The sequence below is a fragment of the Acinonyx jubatus genome, chromosome E1 (assembly GCF_027475565.1).
Source record: "Acinonyx jubatus isolate Ajub_Pintada_27869175 chromosome E1, VMU_Ajub_asm_v1.0, whole genome shotgun sequence".
NCBI lineage: Eukaryota > Metazoa > Chordata > Mammalia > Carnivora > Felidae > Acinonyx > Acinonyx jubatus.
The window spans coordinates 9,431,981-9,446,940 of record NC_069397.1 but is presented as its reverse complement, the minus strand read 5'-3'; the positions used below and the strand labels follow the sequence as shown (position 1 = coordinate 9,446,940).

Below are 14,960 nucleotides of genomic sequence, written 5' to 3'. Positions count from 1 at the left end.
TCACAGAACTAGAATAAACAATCCTAAAATTTGTATGGGACCACCAAAGACCCCAAATAGGCAAAGCAGTCTTGAAAAAGAAAAGCAAAGCTGGAGGCATCACAATTTCAGACTCCAAGTTATACAACAAAGTTCTAGCAATCAAAACAGTATGGTACTGGCACAAAAATAGACACATAGATCTACGAAACAGAACAGAAAACCGAGAAATAAACCCACAACTATATGGTCAACTAATCTTTAACAAAGCAGGAAAGAATACCAAAGGGGGAGAAAGAAAGTCTCTTCAACAAATGATGTTGGGAAAACTGAACAGCAACACACAAAACAATGAAACTGGACCACTCTCTTACACCATACACAAAAATACATTCAAAATGGATTAAAGATCTAAATGTAAGATCTGAAACCATAAAAATCCTACAAAAGAGCACAGGCAGTAATTTCTCTGACACCGGCCTTAGCAACTTTTTTCTAAATAGATCCCCCGAGGCAAGGGAAACAAAAGCAAAAATAGACTATTGGGACTACATCAAAATAAAAAGCTTCTGCACGGCAAAGGAAACAATCAACAAAACTAAAAGGTAGCCTATGGAATGGGAGAAGATATCTGCAAATGACATGGCTGAGAAAGGGTTAGTATCCAAAATATATTAAGAACTTATAAAACTCAACACCCAAAAAATAATCCGATTTAAAAATGAGCAAAAGACATGAACAGACATTTCCCCAAATACATCCAGACAGCCAAGAGATGCATGAAAAGATGCTCGTATCACTCACCATCAGGGACACGCAAATCAAAACCACAATGAAAGATCACCTCACACCTGTCAGAATGACTAAAAGCAAAAACGCAAAAACCAACAAGTGCTGGCGAGGATGTGAAGAAAAAGGAATCCTCGTGCACTGTTGGTGGGAATGCACACTGGTGCGGCCACTGTGGAAAACAGTATGAGGGTTCCTCAAAAAGTGAAAAGTAGAACTAACCTACAACTCAGCAATCCCACAACTGGGTATTTACCCAAAGAATACAAAAACACTAATTCAAAGGTATACATGCACTCCTATGTTTATAGCAGCATTATTGACAACAGCCAAGATACAGAAGCAGCCCAAGTGTCCATCCACTGATGAGTGGATAAAGATGGCATACCACATCTGAATATTATTCAAACAAGAGAATATTATTCAGCCGTAAAAAAGAATGAAATCACACCATCTGCAACAATATGAATGGAGCCAGAGTATAATGCTAAGTGAAAGAGAGAAAGACAAAATACACTACAATTTCACTCATCTGTGGAATTTAAGAAACAAAGCCAACTAGCAAAAGGAAAAAGAGAGAGAGAGAGAGAGAGAGAGAGAGAGAGAGAGAGAGAGAGAGGCAAACCAAGAAACAGACTCTTAGCAATAGAGGACACACTGAAGGTTACCAGAGGAGAGCTGGGTGGGGAGATGGGTGAAATATGTGATGGGGATTAAGGAGGACCTGGTGATTAAAATAAAAACTTAAAAAAATTTTTAAAGGCCAGAATTTCAGAGTATTTCTAGATCCTGGATACCAGGGGTCCCTCCTGCTCTACCCGAGCATTGAAAGAGAATCCCAAACAAAATTATGGCCTGTTCAATCTCGCCCACTCACTGGGTTCTGGTGGCGGTGGCAGAGGCGGTGGGGGCTCCTCAGTGGCGGCAGCGGCCGCAGCACTGGCAGCCGCGGCTTCGTTGGTCATGGACCTGGTGATCCGGCCCTTTCTGCGGCCCTGACTGTTGGCGGTCTTTCGCCCCCGGGGTGTGGCCTGCTCTCTCTCCTCCGTTTCTTCAGTTGCACCTTCTGTCTTGTCCTTTTCCTTGGTATTCTCCCTGGAAGCAAAAGGAAATGAAAATTTTGTGTGATTTAGAAGAATGCGTATATCTAAGGAGGTTGCAGCTTCGAGGTTTTTTTAATACAATTTAAATACAATTACCCAATTTCTCAGTTACTCAAAATAAAATTTATGAAAAATGTTGCCATACCTCAATTTTGAAGAGTTCTGACTAGCTCAAATTAAGATATTTCACAAAGGTCTATTTTATTCATTAATGGGCTTAAAATTCAAACGCATTTCAAATCACCTATTCCGTATGACAGCACTCTGAGGAAAATGGATGCAGAAAAGCCCCTAGAGCTGCAGTCCAGAGTCCGGATTTCTTGCCTTTGCTCCAAGGTAAGCTTTCCCCTCTGTGAAATGGAGAGGCTGACACGGAGGCCCTTTCCGTAGTAATGATGAAGGACCATAAGGCCAGCTGAGGGCCAAGCACAAGCTAGCAAAGTGGGATATGCGCAGTATTCCTCAGGAGCTCCTGGTGGCCCCAAAACAGGAAAGGACAAAAAACCAAACATTTAAACTGGTAAGAGACTTCACCAGTTTACAAGAAAAAGGCAATCCCAACAGCCTAAAGTCTAGGCACTCCCTGTGGGTCTTAATGCTTTGCTAGAGGGAACAATCTCAGCTTGACAATAGCTAGGCATCCAATAATCTGTGAGTCTTTAGCATATGAAAATCCCTTTAGGAAGTCCCTCCAGACTTTATCTCCCCCCCCCAACCCATTCCATAAAGCAGTCACCCCCACACTTATAGCATAGTCCTTCTGCCCTCAGGTCCTGTCCCCGTGCTTTTAACAAAATCACGTTTTTGCACCAAAAGATATCTTCAAGAATTCTTGGTTGTCAGCTCCGAACCCCCACCATCAGCCCAAAATCCCATCGGTAATAATCTACCATACCATGTCATTAAACCCGGCTCAATATTCTCAACCATCTGCAATACTAATTACGTGCAAACAGGGCAGTATGGCCCAGTGGTTGGGAGAACGGTCTGGAGCCAGGCTGTCAGGGTTGGTACCAGAGCTGTGTGATCTACTTGCCATGTGATGACCCTGAGAAGCTACCTCACCTCCACGGGCCTCAGTTTTTCTCAGCTATAAGTCAGGATGATAAACAGTATGTTCCATAGAGCTATTTTAACGATCAAAGGAGTTCATTCGTATCAAATGTTCAGAACAGTGCCTGGAACACAGTAAACTATGTGTGTTTGCTATTATTAAGGATAAACCTCCCTCCAGCACTTAGGAAAAACTAAACAATCGATCAACCAATCAATCGATAAATGGTCATTACTATTACTAGCAACAGTACTACATGCAGTACTGGAAGGACTATTCTCTGTACTGTGTACCTCGCAGGGCTGTTAGATTTAAAAACAAAGTCCTTAAAGAACATTTTTGCAAATGTGGACAGGTGGCGATACTCAAAGACTCAACTACTTTTGCTTAATGGAAGGTGTTGATTTTCAAATTTTATCTACTTCAAGCAAAGATCTGTTGTAGCTTACCAAGTTACCGTTTTCCCCCCAAAATAATTCTTCAAGAATTTTTCCCCTTCAGTCCTAAACTGCCCTTGAAGTTGCCATGTAGCCCTCTGTCTTCACTTCTTTATTCCCTTACTAATCTGGCTATTTAAGCCTCCTCTTAAAGTTGTTTTGTCAAAAGTCACCAATGGGGGTGGGGGTGGGGAGGGCGGAGTCACCAAGGACTTACAAATTGCAAATCCAATGACTTTTCTCAATTCTTGTCACGTTAATCATCCTGCTGCAACTGACCCTACGGGCAATTCTCTTTATATCCTTCTCAGCAGAGCTTTTAGGACTTCATGCTTTCCTAGCATCCCTGCTGCTGTTCTGGCTCTCTTTCCTCTCTTCCTCTTGATTTCCCAAGGCTCGCCCTGGCCTTAAATCTCTGTGTGGTTACCCCATTCTCATCTATTCCACTGGGACAACTCCCAGTCTGTATCTTCAGACGCACACCTCACATCTCCTACAGCTCCTAAGATCCAGACTTGTCTTCCCAAGTATCTGCTGGAATTCCCAACAACACCCCCGGATTCTTCAACAATACAAGCTCGACACGTCGAAAAACGTGGCCGTAACCACTCTGCTTCCGCCTCCACCCCATGCTCTCATCGTGTTCGCCGCTAAGAGGACAATCATGATCATATTCATTCACATTTACAGACCTGACATCATCTTTAGCTCCTCCCCTCTCTCTGTACTTCCTATACGTGACCTCATGCCAAGGTTTGGTTAGTACATCTCGGTAACAGTTTCCCCATTCGTTCCACCATCTCCATTTCTACTACCACTTTCCGTATCAGTGCCTTGGTACCCCAAACCACTCTTCCCTGACCTACATCTCCAATCCATTCATTCTTTGCCCCTTGTGGGTCAATATTCTAGCAGAATAGCTTTGGCAAGAAACCATTCCATCCGTTCAAACCGCTACCTACTCCCAAACAACTCCTAACACAGCCTCCTGAGCAAAGTCTATTTTAGCTTCACTAAGGCTGTACATAATGTAACCCCGATCCACCTTCCACTTTCCTTCTTCAGCCACCCTGTGTCCCAGTCTAATGAAACCATTATCTGCCATTTCTCACAGCAGCACATCAATTCATGCCATTCCCCGTATTCTTTCCACATTAACCACTAGCTCCTGCAGAAAGTCCTCTAAACTATCCAGACGGAAGTAACCCTGACCTCTTCTCACTCTCCCAACATCCTTTACTGGCTCTGCTCATTTCTTAAACGGTACTTGCACCTACCTTCCCTAGTTTTCCCCTACTAGATCAGAAACTACTTGAGAATGGTATACATCTTACGTATTTTTGCATCCTCTATAAGAGCTAGCTCACATCACTAAAAAATGAATGCTTAACTGTTAATAGAGATTTTAAGAAAAAAGTAAAAACCAAGATATGGCCGTTCCATAATGAGAACCACTGACCACGTGGGAGTGTAAATGTTTTACCTCAACAACTAACAAAACCAAATTTAAGAGTCGTCCTCCTAAAGTGCCAAAATCAGAATGGCAATGGCATGAGCATCCACCTCTTTAGCAACCATACTAAGTGATGTGGGCTGCAGTTGTCACAAAACCAGGTAAACCTTCGGTATTTCCAAGAGGGTTACGGACGTAATACGACAGATGTTAAAAAGGAACTAAACTACTAAACTAAAACTACTGATACATGCAACAACCTGCATGGATCCCAAAGTCATTACGCTGAGTAAAAGAAGCCGTGCACAGAAGACCACATACTGCACAACTCCACTTATACGAAATTCTAGAAAAGGCAAACAGATCAGTAGTTGCCAGAGGCTGGGAATGGTGGGGGTGGTGTGGGGAGGGGGGGGCCCTAGTGCAAAGGAGCATGTGGGAACTTTTGGGAGTGATGGGAACATTCTACATCACAGTATCACAGGTGGGGCCACAGTTACACCAGTGCGTACATCTGTCAAAATATATCCACGTATACACTTAAAATTGGTGAATTTTATTCTGTGTAAATAATGCCTCAATCAAGCTGATCCTTGGTGGAAAAACAGCCAACTGAGCTGCTAAGCCCCCCACCGCCCCCCACCCCACCCCAATATGTACACAAAGGTATCAACAGTAGCTGTCTCCAAGTGGCAGACTCACAGGTTAATCTTCTTAATATTCTCCCCTCTTTTCCTAACTTTCGATAATGAACAGGAATTACTTTTATAACCAGGAAAACAGCAACAGAACCACTAACAAACCAGGAACTCTACTTTATATGATAAATAAAACCAATAAAGCTGGAATGTATGGTATTAATAGAAAAGAAAACCATTCTTACCAGCATTCTTACATTAATGTAAACTATCAAAGGTACACACAAAAAGATCCAAGTCAAGGATTAAATTACATTCAGTAGATCTCAGTGATGAGTATATATTATTATAGTCTATGCCTTCTGGAAAGTAACATCTCATGTCTGGCAATTAAGTCCATTAAGCCAAAAGTTCTATTTACCAGAATATCCCGTTCCTTCATTATGTCAAATAATAACTATAGATGGTCAAAGCACGTACCCCATTCATTCTTTCATCTAAAATTGTAGGCCTTTGATAGATTTCATAGGTTATTTAGAAATAAGAATAATAGGGGCACCTGGGTGGCCCAGTCGGTGAAGCATCTGACTTCAGCTCAGGTCATGATCTCACGGTTTGTGAGTTCGAGCCCCACATCGAGCTCCGTGCTGACAGCTCAGAGCCTGGAGCCTGCTTCCGATTCTATATCTCTCTCTCTCTCTCTGCCCCTCCCCAGCTTGTGCTCTGTCTCTCTCTCAAAATTAAATAAAATGAAAAAAAAAAAAAAAGAAAGAAGAATAATATCTAATAATTTAACTCACTTAGAGTCCTCCTTGTCATCTTTCTCTTCTTCATCTTTCTTTTCCTCTTCTTTTTTTTCTGTTTTTTCTGCTTTATCTTCTTCTTTTTCTTCTACTTTTTCTTCTTGTGAGGGTCGGGCAATTTGCTGCTGGAATGAACCACTATTTGTCAGATTCAAAGGTAAAAGAAACAGCTCCTCAAACTGTGATGACAAATTACAATAAATATCTTTGCAAAAAACTTAATTGACAACTAACTTATTAGTCACTTACAATGTAATTTGGGGTAGTGTATTAAGAATCAGCCTAACACTCTTGAATATATTCCACATGTATTGCTTAAAAGCACATACTCATGTTCCCAGTGTCTGGACCCATCAGAGAGGTGAAAGTGTTAAGATTCCACTTAGAAACCTGAAATCTGAGGTTGGTTCTCTCTTTCTGTAACTCCTACATCTCATCTGTCACTCAAACATTTCAATTCTACCTTATAATCTGATAACGTGAAATTTACCAACCCGTTCCCCTTCGTATTAGATACCTAATACGCTTCCAACTTTTTCATCGCCATGGATGATATTCTAAGAAACATCTTTATGCTTTTATTCTTCTGCATGAACATTCACTTAATGAATAGTAGATGGCTATGGTCATCATCAAGCCTAAAGTTATTTGAAAACACACTAAGGATATAGTAAAGTGAAAAGAAGTAAAACAACTCAAATATCTCTAAACTGTAATTACAACTCTGTAATTGTAAATATGTATATGAACAAAGACTACAAGAGAAAAAGATTACGGAACCTTTTATCTTTGCTAAAATTGTGACTCCAAAAGAAAAGGTGAAATTAAGTTTGTGTCAGTATTATTTTTATTTAATGTAGAAATAAAGACCGTCTATCATAAGTGGGACTGAACTGCCACGTGACATTACAGCGCACAGCCCCTGCCCCGGCTGTACCTCTTCCAATCCTCCTCCTCCCTTTCCTACACTGGTTGCTGCTCTGAATTCGCCTAAACACACCCAGCATTACATGTCTTTGCCTGGAACACCCTTCCCACCCCTCCTCGCCTACTAAACTCCTACACAGCTTCTGAAATTCAGTTCAAAATGCTACATCTCCTGTGAGGCTTTTCTTGATTTCCACAAGAAGCTCCGGGCCCCGTCTCCCTACCTTCCACCCTGCATGGTTTCCATTTGCTCGCAGCACTTACCACAGGGTGCCGTGTAACTGGTTATCAGGGTCTGTCTCACTGTGCTACAGTCTCAAGGACAAGGACCCAATCTTAATCATCTAAGTATCCTCAGTTCCTAGGAGGCATCTTGACCAAAGAGGTGTCTACATGTGCTGGGTATAGCAAAAAAAACAAGTTCCCTTATTCTGGTTGTTTGGAAAGTGTTTGCCCTCCTACCTCAATCTTTCATTCTGATCCAGGCCAAAGTCAATGCTGCCTCCTAATAACTGCCTGTCCTCTTACCTGTTCCTGTCACCAGACAACATGAAGTACTCATTAATTTGAGGTAAAATTTTCCTTAACTCTCAATAGCATCTCAAAGTCCTTTACCTACTCACCAAACCTGACTTTTTTCTTAAGATAACTAAGACCTTGCTGGCCTCTCCAAAAGAGGTCCGAAATTATGCCTTCCTCGAATCCATGGCAAAAAGAAGAATCTGTATCCTTGCTCCCAAATGCCACTTCCAGAACATTGGTGAACTCTGGTATTTCAAAAATTGCTTCCTTTTTCAAATTTCAGAAATCTACCTATGATGCCTTTTGTCTCTTTTGGTGTTATGGGCTGACTTCTCAAATATTCCCAAGGACAAATAAATGATTTTATCACATGGCTCATTATGCCTTGCCATTATTCTTCCGACTTCAAAATGCCTAACAATGCCTTTTCTAGCAACAAAATATCCTACAACTGAAATACTTTCGGGCCACCTGGGTGAGTCAGTCAGTTAAGCGTCTGAATCTTTTTTTGGCTCAGGTCATGATCTCACGGTTTCATGGGTTCAAGCCCCCACTGGGCTCTGTGCTGGCAACGTGGATCCTGCTTGGGATTCTCTCTCTCCCTCTCTCTCTGCCTCTCCCCTACTCACGTTGTCTCTGTCTCTCTTAAAAATAAATAAATAAAACTTAAAGAAACACTTTCAGGTCATGCCCATTAAACTCCCCAATGGTGAAGTCACAATTGCCATCATCAGTGGGTACTGCTTTACCTCCACGATCCTGAAATCAGAAAATGTTCTCTGTAACAATCACTTGTGCCCCACCCATCCCACCTTTTCATTGTTGTTGATCCTATTTGTCCTCATCATGACCTTTGATCCCTTTGTTCTATGAAATGTCACAGTCCATCAGGAAGAAATTATCTACTTTTCCATTATGACCCCTCACTAAATCATTTCAATACCATGGATTCTTCACTTGCTTTATCTGACTTTCCTGATTTCTCACCCTGGTAAGTACCAGTTTCCTTTTCTTCTGAGTATTTATTATTATTAGGAAATACTAAGAAATGAGGAAGATTTTCCTACATACACTTTCCAACCATGACAAGGTCTGCTTTACAACTGAGAATGTTTTATTCACTTTGAAAGGCGACGGACTCCCTAGCATGCCACAGAGGTGTCAAGACTGGTTTCAAACGCTAATAACCTCAAGCCACCTGCCTGCCACAAATATGGCATTCTGAACAAACAAGATGGCATACTGACAATAAACTTGGCCCTTTGCAAGTGGGCTGTATAATCCAGAAAATGGTTTATGGCCCTAAGAAATGACAGGGAGCTATCAACTCAGCAGAAGATAAGTAAAGAGGTTCCCTATTCTGTTAGATTTGATGAACATATAATTTATTTCCCTAGTACTTTTCTATTTCTAATGCCAACCAGAGTTTTGAAAAAAGCAAGCAATCCCACACATTCCCTGCTGTCTGGAATCCAGCCAACAGCTGACTTTGCTCCCCCTTCCCTAGTGCCAGGGACTGAGAAGGAAGGTAGCACCTCCTTCCACCAGTCAATGGGAAGACGAGGGCAGGATCCCTTTTGAAGCACAACCCCCAATTCTGCAGAAGGCGTGGACATGATCCAAAGAAGTTCACGGAGTCGCTGAACAGTCTGTGAAGGTGTGTGACACCTCCAGAGCAGAACCTCCATCAAGGGAGAATCCCCATGAACTGGGCAGGAGTCGGTGGAGAGGGAGAGCAGGGAGGCCAGAGGGTACAGTCGACATTTCCCTCTGGGTGACAGGCATCGAGACCCACCGTAATGACCACCAATCGCATTAAAGAAAGTAAGGAATAACCTCTGATTTTAACAAGAAGTGATTGGAATTGCTTTTGTTTCAGGCAAATCTGCCAAGAGAAGTGTCAGTCCCCATGGTCTGGGATGGAGGTTACAGGTTACATCCCTCAAAACCTTCAGCAGATTGGCTGGAGCAGGAGGCCATGGTTTCAAAGGGAAATTCGTCACAAGGTCCCCTAACAGACAGAGGCATTCCCATTAGCTTCCTGCCCGGGTTTCTCCCTCCTTAAGCCCAACACTTCATAGTCAATAAATAGAAAGAGGTTTCATTCTGTTAGGGAGGATCTCACGACACGAAGCATTTCTGTTGAACAACAAACTATGCACTACACGTGTGAGGGTACATTATGAAACAAAATGAAAATCCAAATGAAAACACCAAAGTTTTATGTATTTCATAATTATGATAAATGAAGACCAAGGTCAGTTTCAACAGAATTTCAACAAGACAGTTTATGCTGAGATGTGTTTCTACTATATCTAATTGAATACCTAACACTTACAGATACTCTATGTATATCTGCTCACATGCTCGAGTCTTTAGAAAACAGATAAACGAATTCCCACTCGGTGGATGACGGGAGTTGCCAAGAAATGAAATGACTACCTTTGAAAGAACAAGCTTATAGTCAACTAGAAAGACACAAGAAACAAAAAGAATGAAGTCCTACCTTAGCCACTGAGTTTTTTAAGCAGTTCAGGCAGTAAACAGAAATTATCTCATTAAAATATATATTAAAAAACTAATGCTGTTAAGCCACTTGAGAATTTGAGACTACGTTCCTGAAGAGTAAAAGCTGTCAACCATCAGAAAACCCCTCTGTGAAGGCTACAAATGTACTAGTCGCTACCATTTATTGGGCACTCCCTTTGTGCCTGATACTACACTCTAGGGACTTCACACATATAACATACCTAGTTCTCACGTTAACCCTGCAAGGGAAGTCTGCTCCCTCTCTCACCGATGAGAAACCAAGGGTCAGCAAATGAAAGGACATGTCTAGGGTTAGATAGATACGGAGGTCACACAGAGGCAAAGCTCTTTCCATCATACCCAACTTTTTATTTTTTTATTTTTTTATTCTCAATTTTTTGTACTTGCCTAAAACGGTCTAACCATTGTCTATCTAACAATTTAGTCAGAAATGCTCCCAACTTCAAAAATTACTACATTTACATAAGTATATGCTTGCTCAATACCTTTGGGGACTAAAAACATGCTGACATATTTAAAGAGGAAGATGTTGTCAGAAGGAAGGAAGAGAACAAACTCTTGTGAAAGGTAATCAAGTATTTGGAAATGAATGCAGTTTCCAAACAATGACTTGCTTTATTGTAGGAAACAAGCAGGTACCACAGTAATTCTAGCTGCACAGTGACAGACTTATTTAGATGGGAGTTTATGCTGGAAAGTAAGAAGAAATTCTTAGTTCTAACAAAAATGTTACACATAGAATCAAATTACTGCCTGGCATGTTATTTATAAATCTAGACCCCAAATAGTAACACTTGATGAGTGGCTTTTGGCTTCTAATCTTTGATAAGTATTCACTGCTTCAACTAAAATTTATGAAGAACCACACTCGCTCCCATCATGGGATGCCAGGAAGTTGAACGGTGAAACGGTTTAAGCAGTAGCTAACGGATTTTTGAGTTAAGACTTTTGCCAATAATAATCTCTGAACACAAGTCTAACAAAAATACGATTATCTGTCTCGTTTCTCTAGGATTCTAAGATTAAACTCATTTTCAGACTAAATAATATGCAAGGTTCCATACAGCGATAGCAGGTTAAAAATCAAACCTCGCAAACTTGGAATCTCTCAGTCAATAATACCTCCTTTAGGTAAGAGGTTTGGGGTGGGGGGGGGGGGGTTGGGGAGGGGGGTAGGAAAAGCAACCAAGTAAAAACTGAAAGGATCAGGCATAAACTTCAACAGAAATCTACAGTCTTGAAATAAATTTGCCCTAAGCGCTCTGGGATTACCTACAGTAATTCCTACTGATTCAAACTTGATTGGATAATAGAGCAGTAAAGTGATTCTCAAATTAGTTGGATCCCTGTTACCTACCAAGGTAAAATCAAGACACCACAATTTAAAAATTCTTAACTGGGGGCGCCTGGGTGGCGCAGTCGGTTAAGCGTCCGACTTCAGCCAGGTCACGATCTCGCGGTCCGGGAGTTCGAGCCCCGCGTCGGGCTCTGGGCTGATGGCTCAGAGCCTGGAGCCTGTTTCCAATTCTGTGTCTCCCTCTCTCTCTGCCCCTCCCCCGTTCATGCTCTGTCTCTCTCTGTCCCAAAAATAAACAAATGTTGAAAAAAATAAAAATAAAAAAAATAACAATAAAAAAAATTCTTAACTTGTAACTAGATTCTTTTTTTATTTTATTTTTTTTAATTTTTTTTTCAACGTTTATTTATTTTTGGGACAGAGAGAGACAGAGCATGAACGGGGGAGGGGCAGAGAGAGAGGGAGACACAGAATCGGAAACAGGCTCCAGGCTCTGAGCCATCAGCCCAGAGCCCGACGCGGGGCTCGAACTCCCGGACCGCGAGATCGTGACCTGGCTGAAGTCAGCCGCTTAACCGACTGCACCACCCAGGCGCCCCTAGATTCTTTTTTTAAAAAAGAAGTCTTTCTAAACTTTGTTCTATACAGCAAATTATATACATTCCCAACCCAGATCTGTTTCCTAAACTCCAGACTTCTCCATCTAACTGCCCACCTCGCACCTCCACTTAGACATCTAATACGTATCTGAAATTCGGCATGTCCTAATTCTTCCCCCCAAATCTGCCACTCCTTCAGTGAGGCCTATGCAGTAAATGGCAACTCCACAAGCCAAATCTTGGGCTACCTTTGATAACTGTCCTCAAATCCCCACGATCAATCCACCAGCAAAACCTGTTTACCTCACTTCAAAAATACATCCAGAAATTGACCAGTTCTCCCTACCTCCCTCACTAGAGTCTAGTCCCAGCCACTGGCAGGATTAATATAACCTCCTGGATGGTCTCCCTGCTTCTGCCCCAGCCTCCCTTACAACCTAGTCTCAACAGAGCAGCCAGAATGATCCTGCCACTACTAAAATCTGATACTAGTCTTCTGCTCAAAAGTCCAATGCCTCCTCCTCCTTTCTTTGGTATCAGCTGTAATGTCATCCATTTCTACAAACACGAGCCCTTAAACTAACACCACCTAATTTTGGAAACCTGTCCATCTATTCTGACACAAACAGAATGAAGTACACAAGCAATAAAGAAACAGAAATAAGATTCTTCTGGTCTGAGATGGTGCTATGTTTCCATCATTCAACACTCTCCTCTCCCAAATTCCCAGTGAAACAACCAGAAAAATATAAAACTAGAAGAAAAATCTTCATGGTAATAACCCAAAAGGGAGGGAAAAGACTGATGGAAAGGCTGACCAACCCCAAACTGGGCCTAGCTGGGGTCAAGGTGAGGGCACATATGGACAATTTCAGTTCTGTAAATGCGTTCTGGGACACGCTAGAGGTGTGAGCACACAGAACAAGAATGTGCAGAGAAAACGCTATTATGGCTGGAACTTAACAAGCGTAAGTGTGCCACGGACAGCAGTGAGATGGCGTCCCGGGTAACTTTAGGATGGAAAACAAATGCTTCAGGGTAACAGAGACATTCTCATCACACAGAATTTCCTACTAGAGCTTTCTCCTCTATCAACAGAAGCAACAGACTGCTAACGCTGCAAAGGTAACATATGATAAATATCAAATTATCCCCTTACATTCTCTGGGATTGAAAAATTGACACAGTTTATAAGCAATATGAAATACATAACTTCTAACAATTCAATTCAAATTACTAACAATCGTTGATAAGAAGGAACAAAGCTATTGTTAAAAATTTGTAGCTGGAGGGAGCCTGGGTGGCTCAGTCAGTTAAGCATCTGACTTCGGCTCAGGTCATGATCTCACGGTTCGTGAGTTCAAGACCCGCGTCGGGCGCTGTGCTGACGGCTCGGACCCCGGAGCCCGGAGCCCGGAGCCCGCTCTGGATTCTGTGTCTCTCTTGTTAAAAATTTGTAGCTGAAACTTGTTTAAAATGCAGATGGGCTCTAGCATCTCTAGCTAATTTGTTTGATTCCACTTTCTCTGTGGGAAGCCCTGGTGCCTTTTAGCAGAACAGCATTTCCCGCCTCAATGCCAACACTGAGTTTGCTCCCCGTCAGGTAGAGACTCTTGGTGGAGCCCCACGACCGTCCCTCTCTCTGCGTCCACAGTACCAGCCGCATCAGCGTACAAGGCCGCTCTTTCCTCCCTTTCGATCCTCATCGCCCATTTCTCTGTTCCCCTTCATAAGCAAATCTTACAGACGGGGCACACCTGCATGCTGCCACCTGCTCACCTCCCACACTCCCTTCCCCTCCCTACCATCTTATTTCCGGCCCCCTCACCAACCCACTGAAAATGCACACTTAGGACACCTCAGCTCACTCAACCTCTGGCAGCATTTCACGCAGTCGACTCGTGAAACACTCCCTGTACTTTTACTGACCAAGAAATACTGTTCCCGAAGGATATGTAATCACATCCTGTCCTGCGAGGTAGTGGTATTCTGTAGGAAACAATGACCAGAAAACACAACAGGTTATGGCTACGGATAATGAGAGAACCATGTCAATCTGTATCTGGTAAGCAGGGTGGCTAAGGAAAGAAAGGGTGGCCGTGTGGGGAAACCGGGAGAGCTTTAGGAACACTAATCAGCAGTCAGCGGCTGTCGTGCGAGATGAAACTGGGTGCGGAGAGCAAGGGCGACCACATGGTCCCAGCAGCCACGCTGGTAACGCACACGTGAGCTGTGACAGCTGCTGATCCGTTATTTTGGAGGAAAGTTTCTGAAGGACTGAATTCCAACTGTGAAAACGTACGCTGCGCTGTATTAAAAACTATCTTTTAAGATCAAGTGCTTTTTAACGCAAACTATCTAAACTCCAGAAATGAAGTTAATCTGGAACAAAGTCAGGTCCCCGGTATTCCAGTAAACTATCTTCTCCGCTAAATTACCACGCTCTATTTCTCTGTACTTCTCCCATATTCTACCTGCCCCCTTCACAGACAAAAGGACTCAGAAAAATGGTATTATTAAATGAGGTGTCATGGGGCCCATATTCACATTATCACTGTTACCACTGACAGGCACAATTTAGATCATACAGAAGTATAAAATTTTTCTCATTAATCTTATCAAACTAGAAACTTTCCAGTACATTCAAAGTAGATGGCGTAATGCATTAAATATGTATTAATTTCAAAATAATAACATGTTCATAACATCCTAATTATTTAATGAAATGTCAATCCCTACAATACATGTTGTAAGTACAAGGCTCCGGTTATAACATTTTTCATCTCCGTATCTCCACCAAGCCCGAAAC

General features: G+C 42.2%; 1 protein-coding gene across 13 annotated transcripts in view; it reads right to left on the bottom strand.

Moving 5' to 3' along the window:
* NCOR1 (nuclear receptor corepressor 1) overlaps window positions 1–14,960 on the bottom strand; it is a 157,141-nt gene that overhangs the window by 68,352 nt on the left and 73,829 nt on the right. For 8 of the 13 annotated variants that reach the window (XM_027047386.2, XM_027047394.2, XM_027047391.2 and 5 more), the window contains 2 exons: window positions 6,254–6,381; window positions 1,646–1,863 (listed from right to left, as the gene is read on the bottom strand). In XM_027047386.2, coding sequence (XP_026903187.2) covers window positions 1,646–1,863; window positions 6,254–6,381 — 346 coding nt within the window. The remainder of the gene's footprint in view (window positions 1–1,645; window positions 1,864–6,253; window positions 6,382–14,960) is intronic. The other 5 variants (XM_027047387.2, XM_027047390.2, XM_027047398.2 and 2 more) reach the window with 1 other exon arrangement.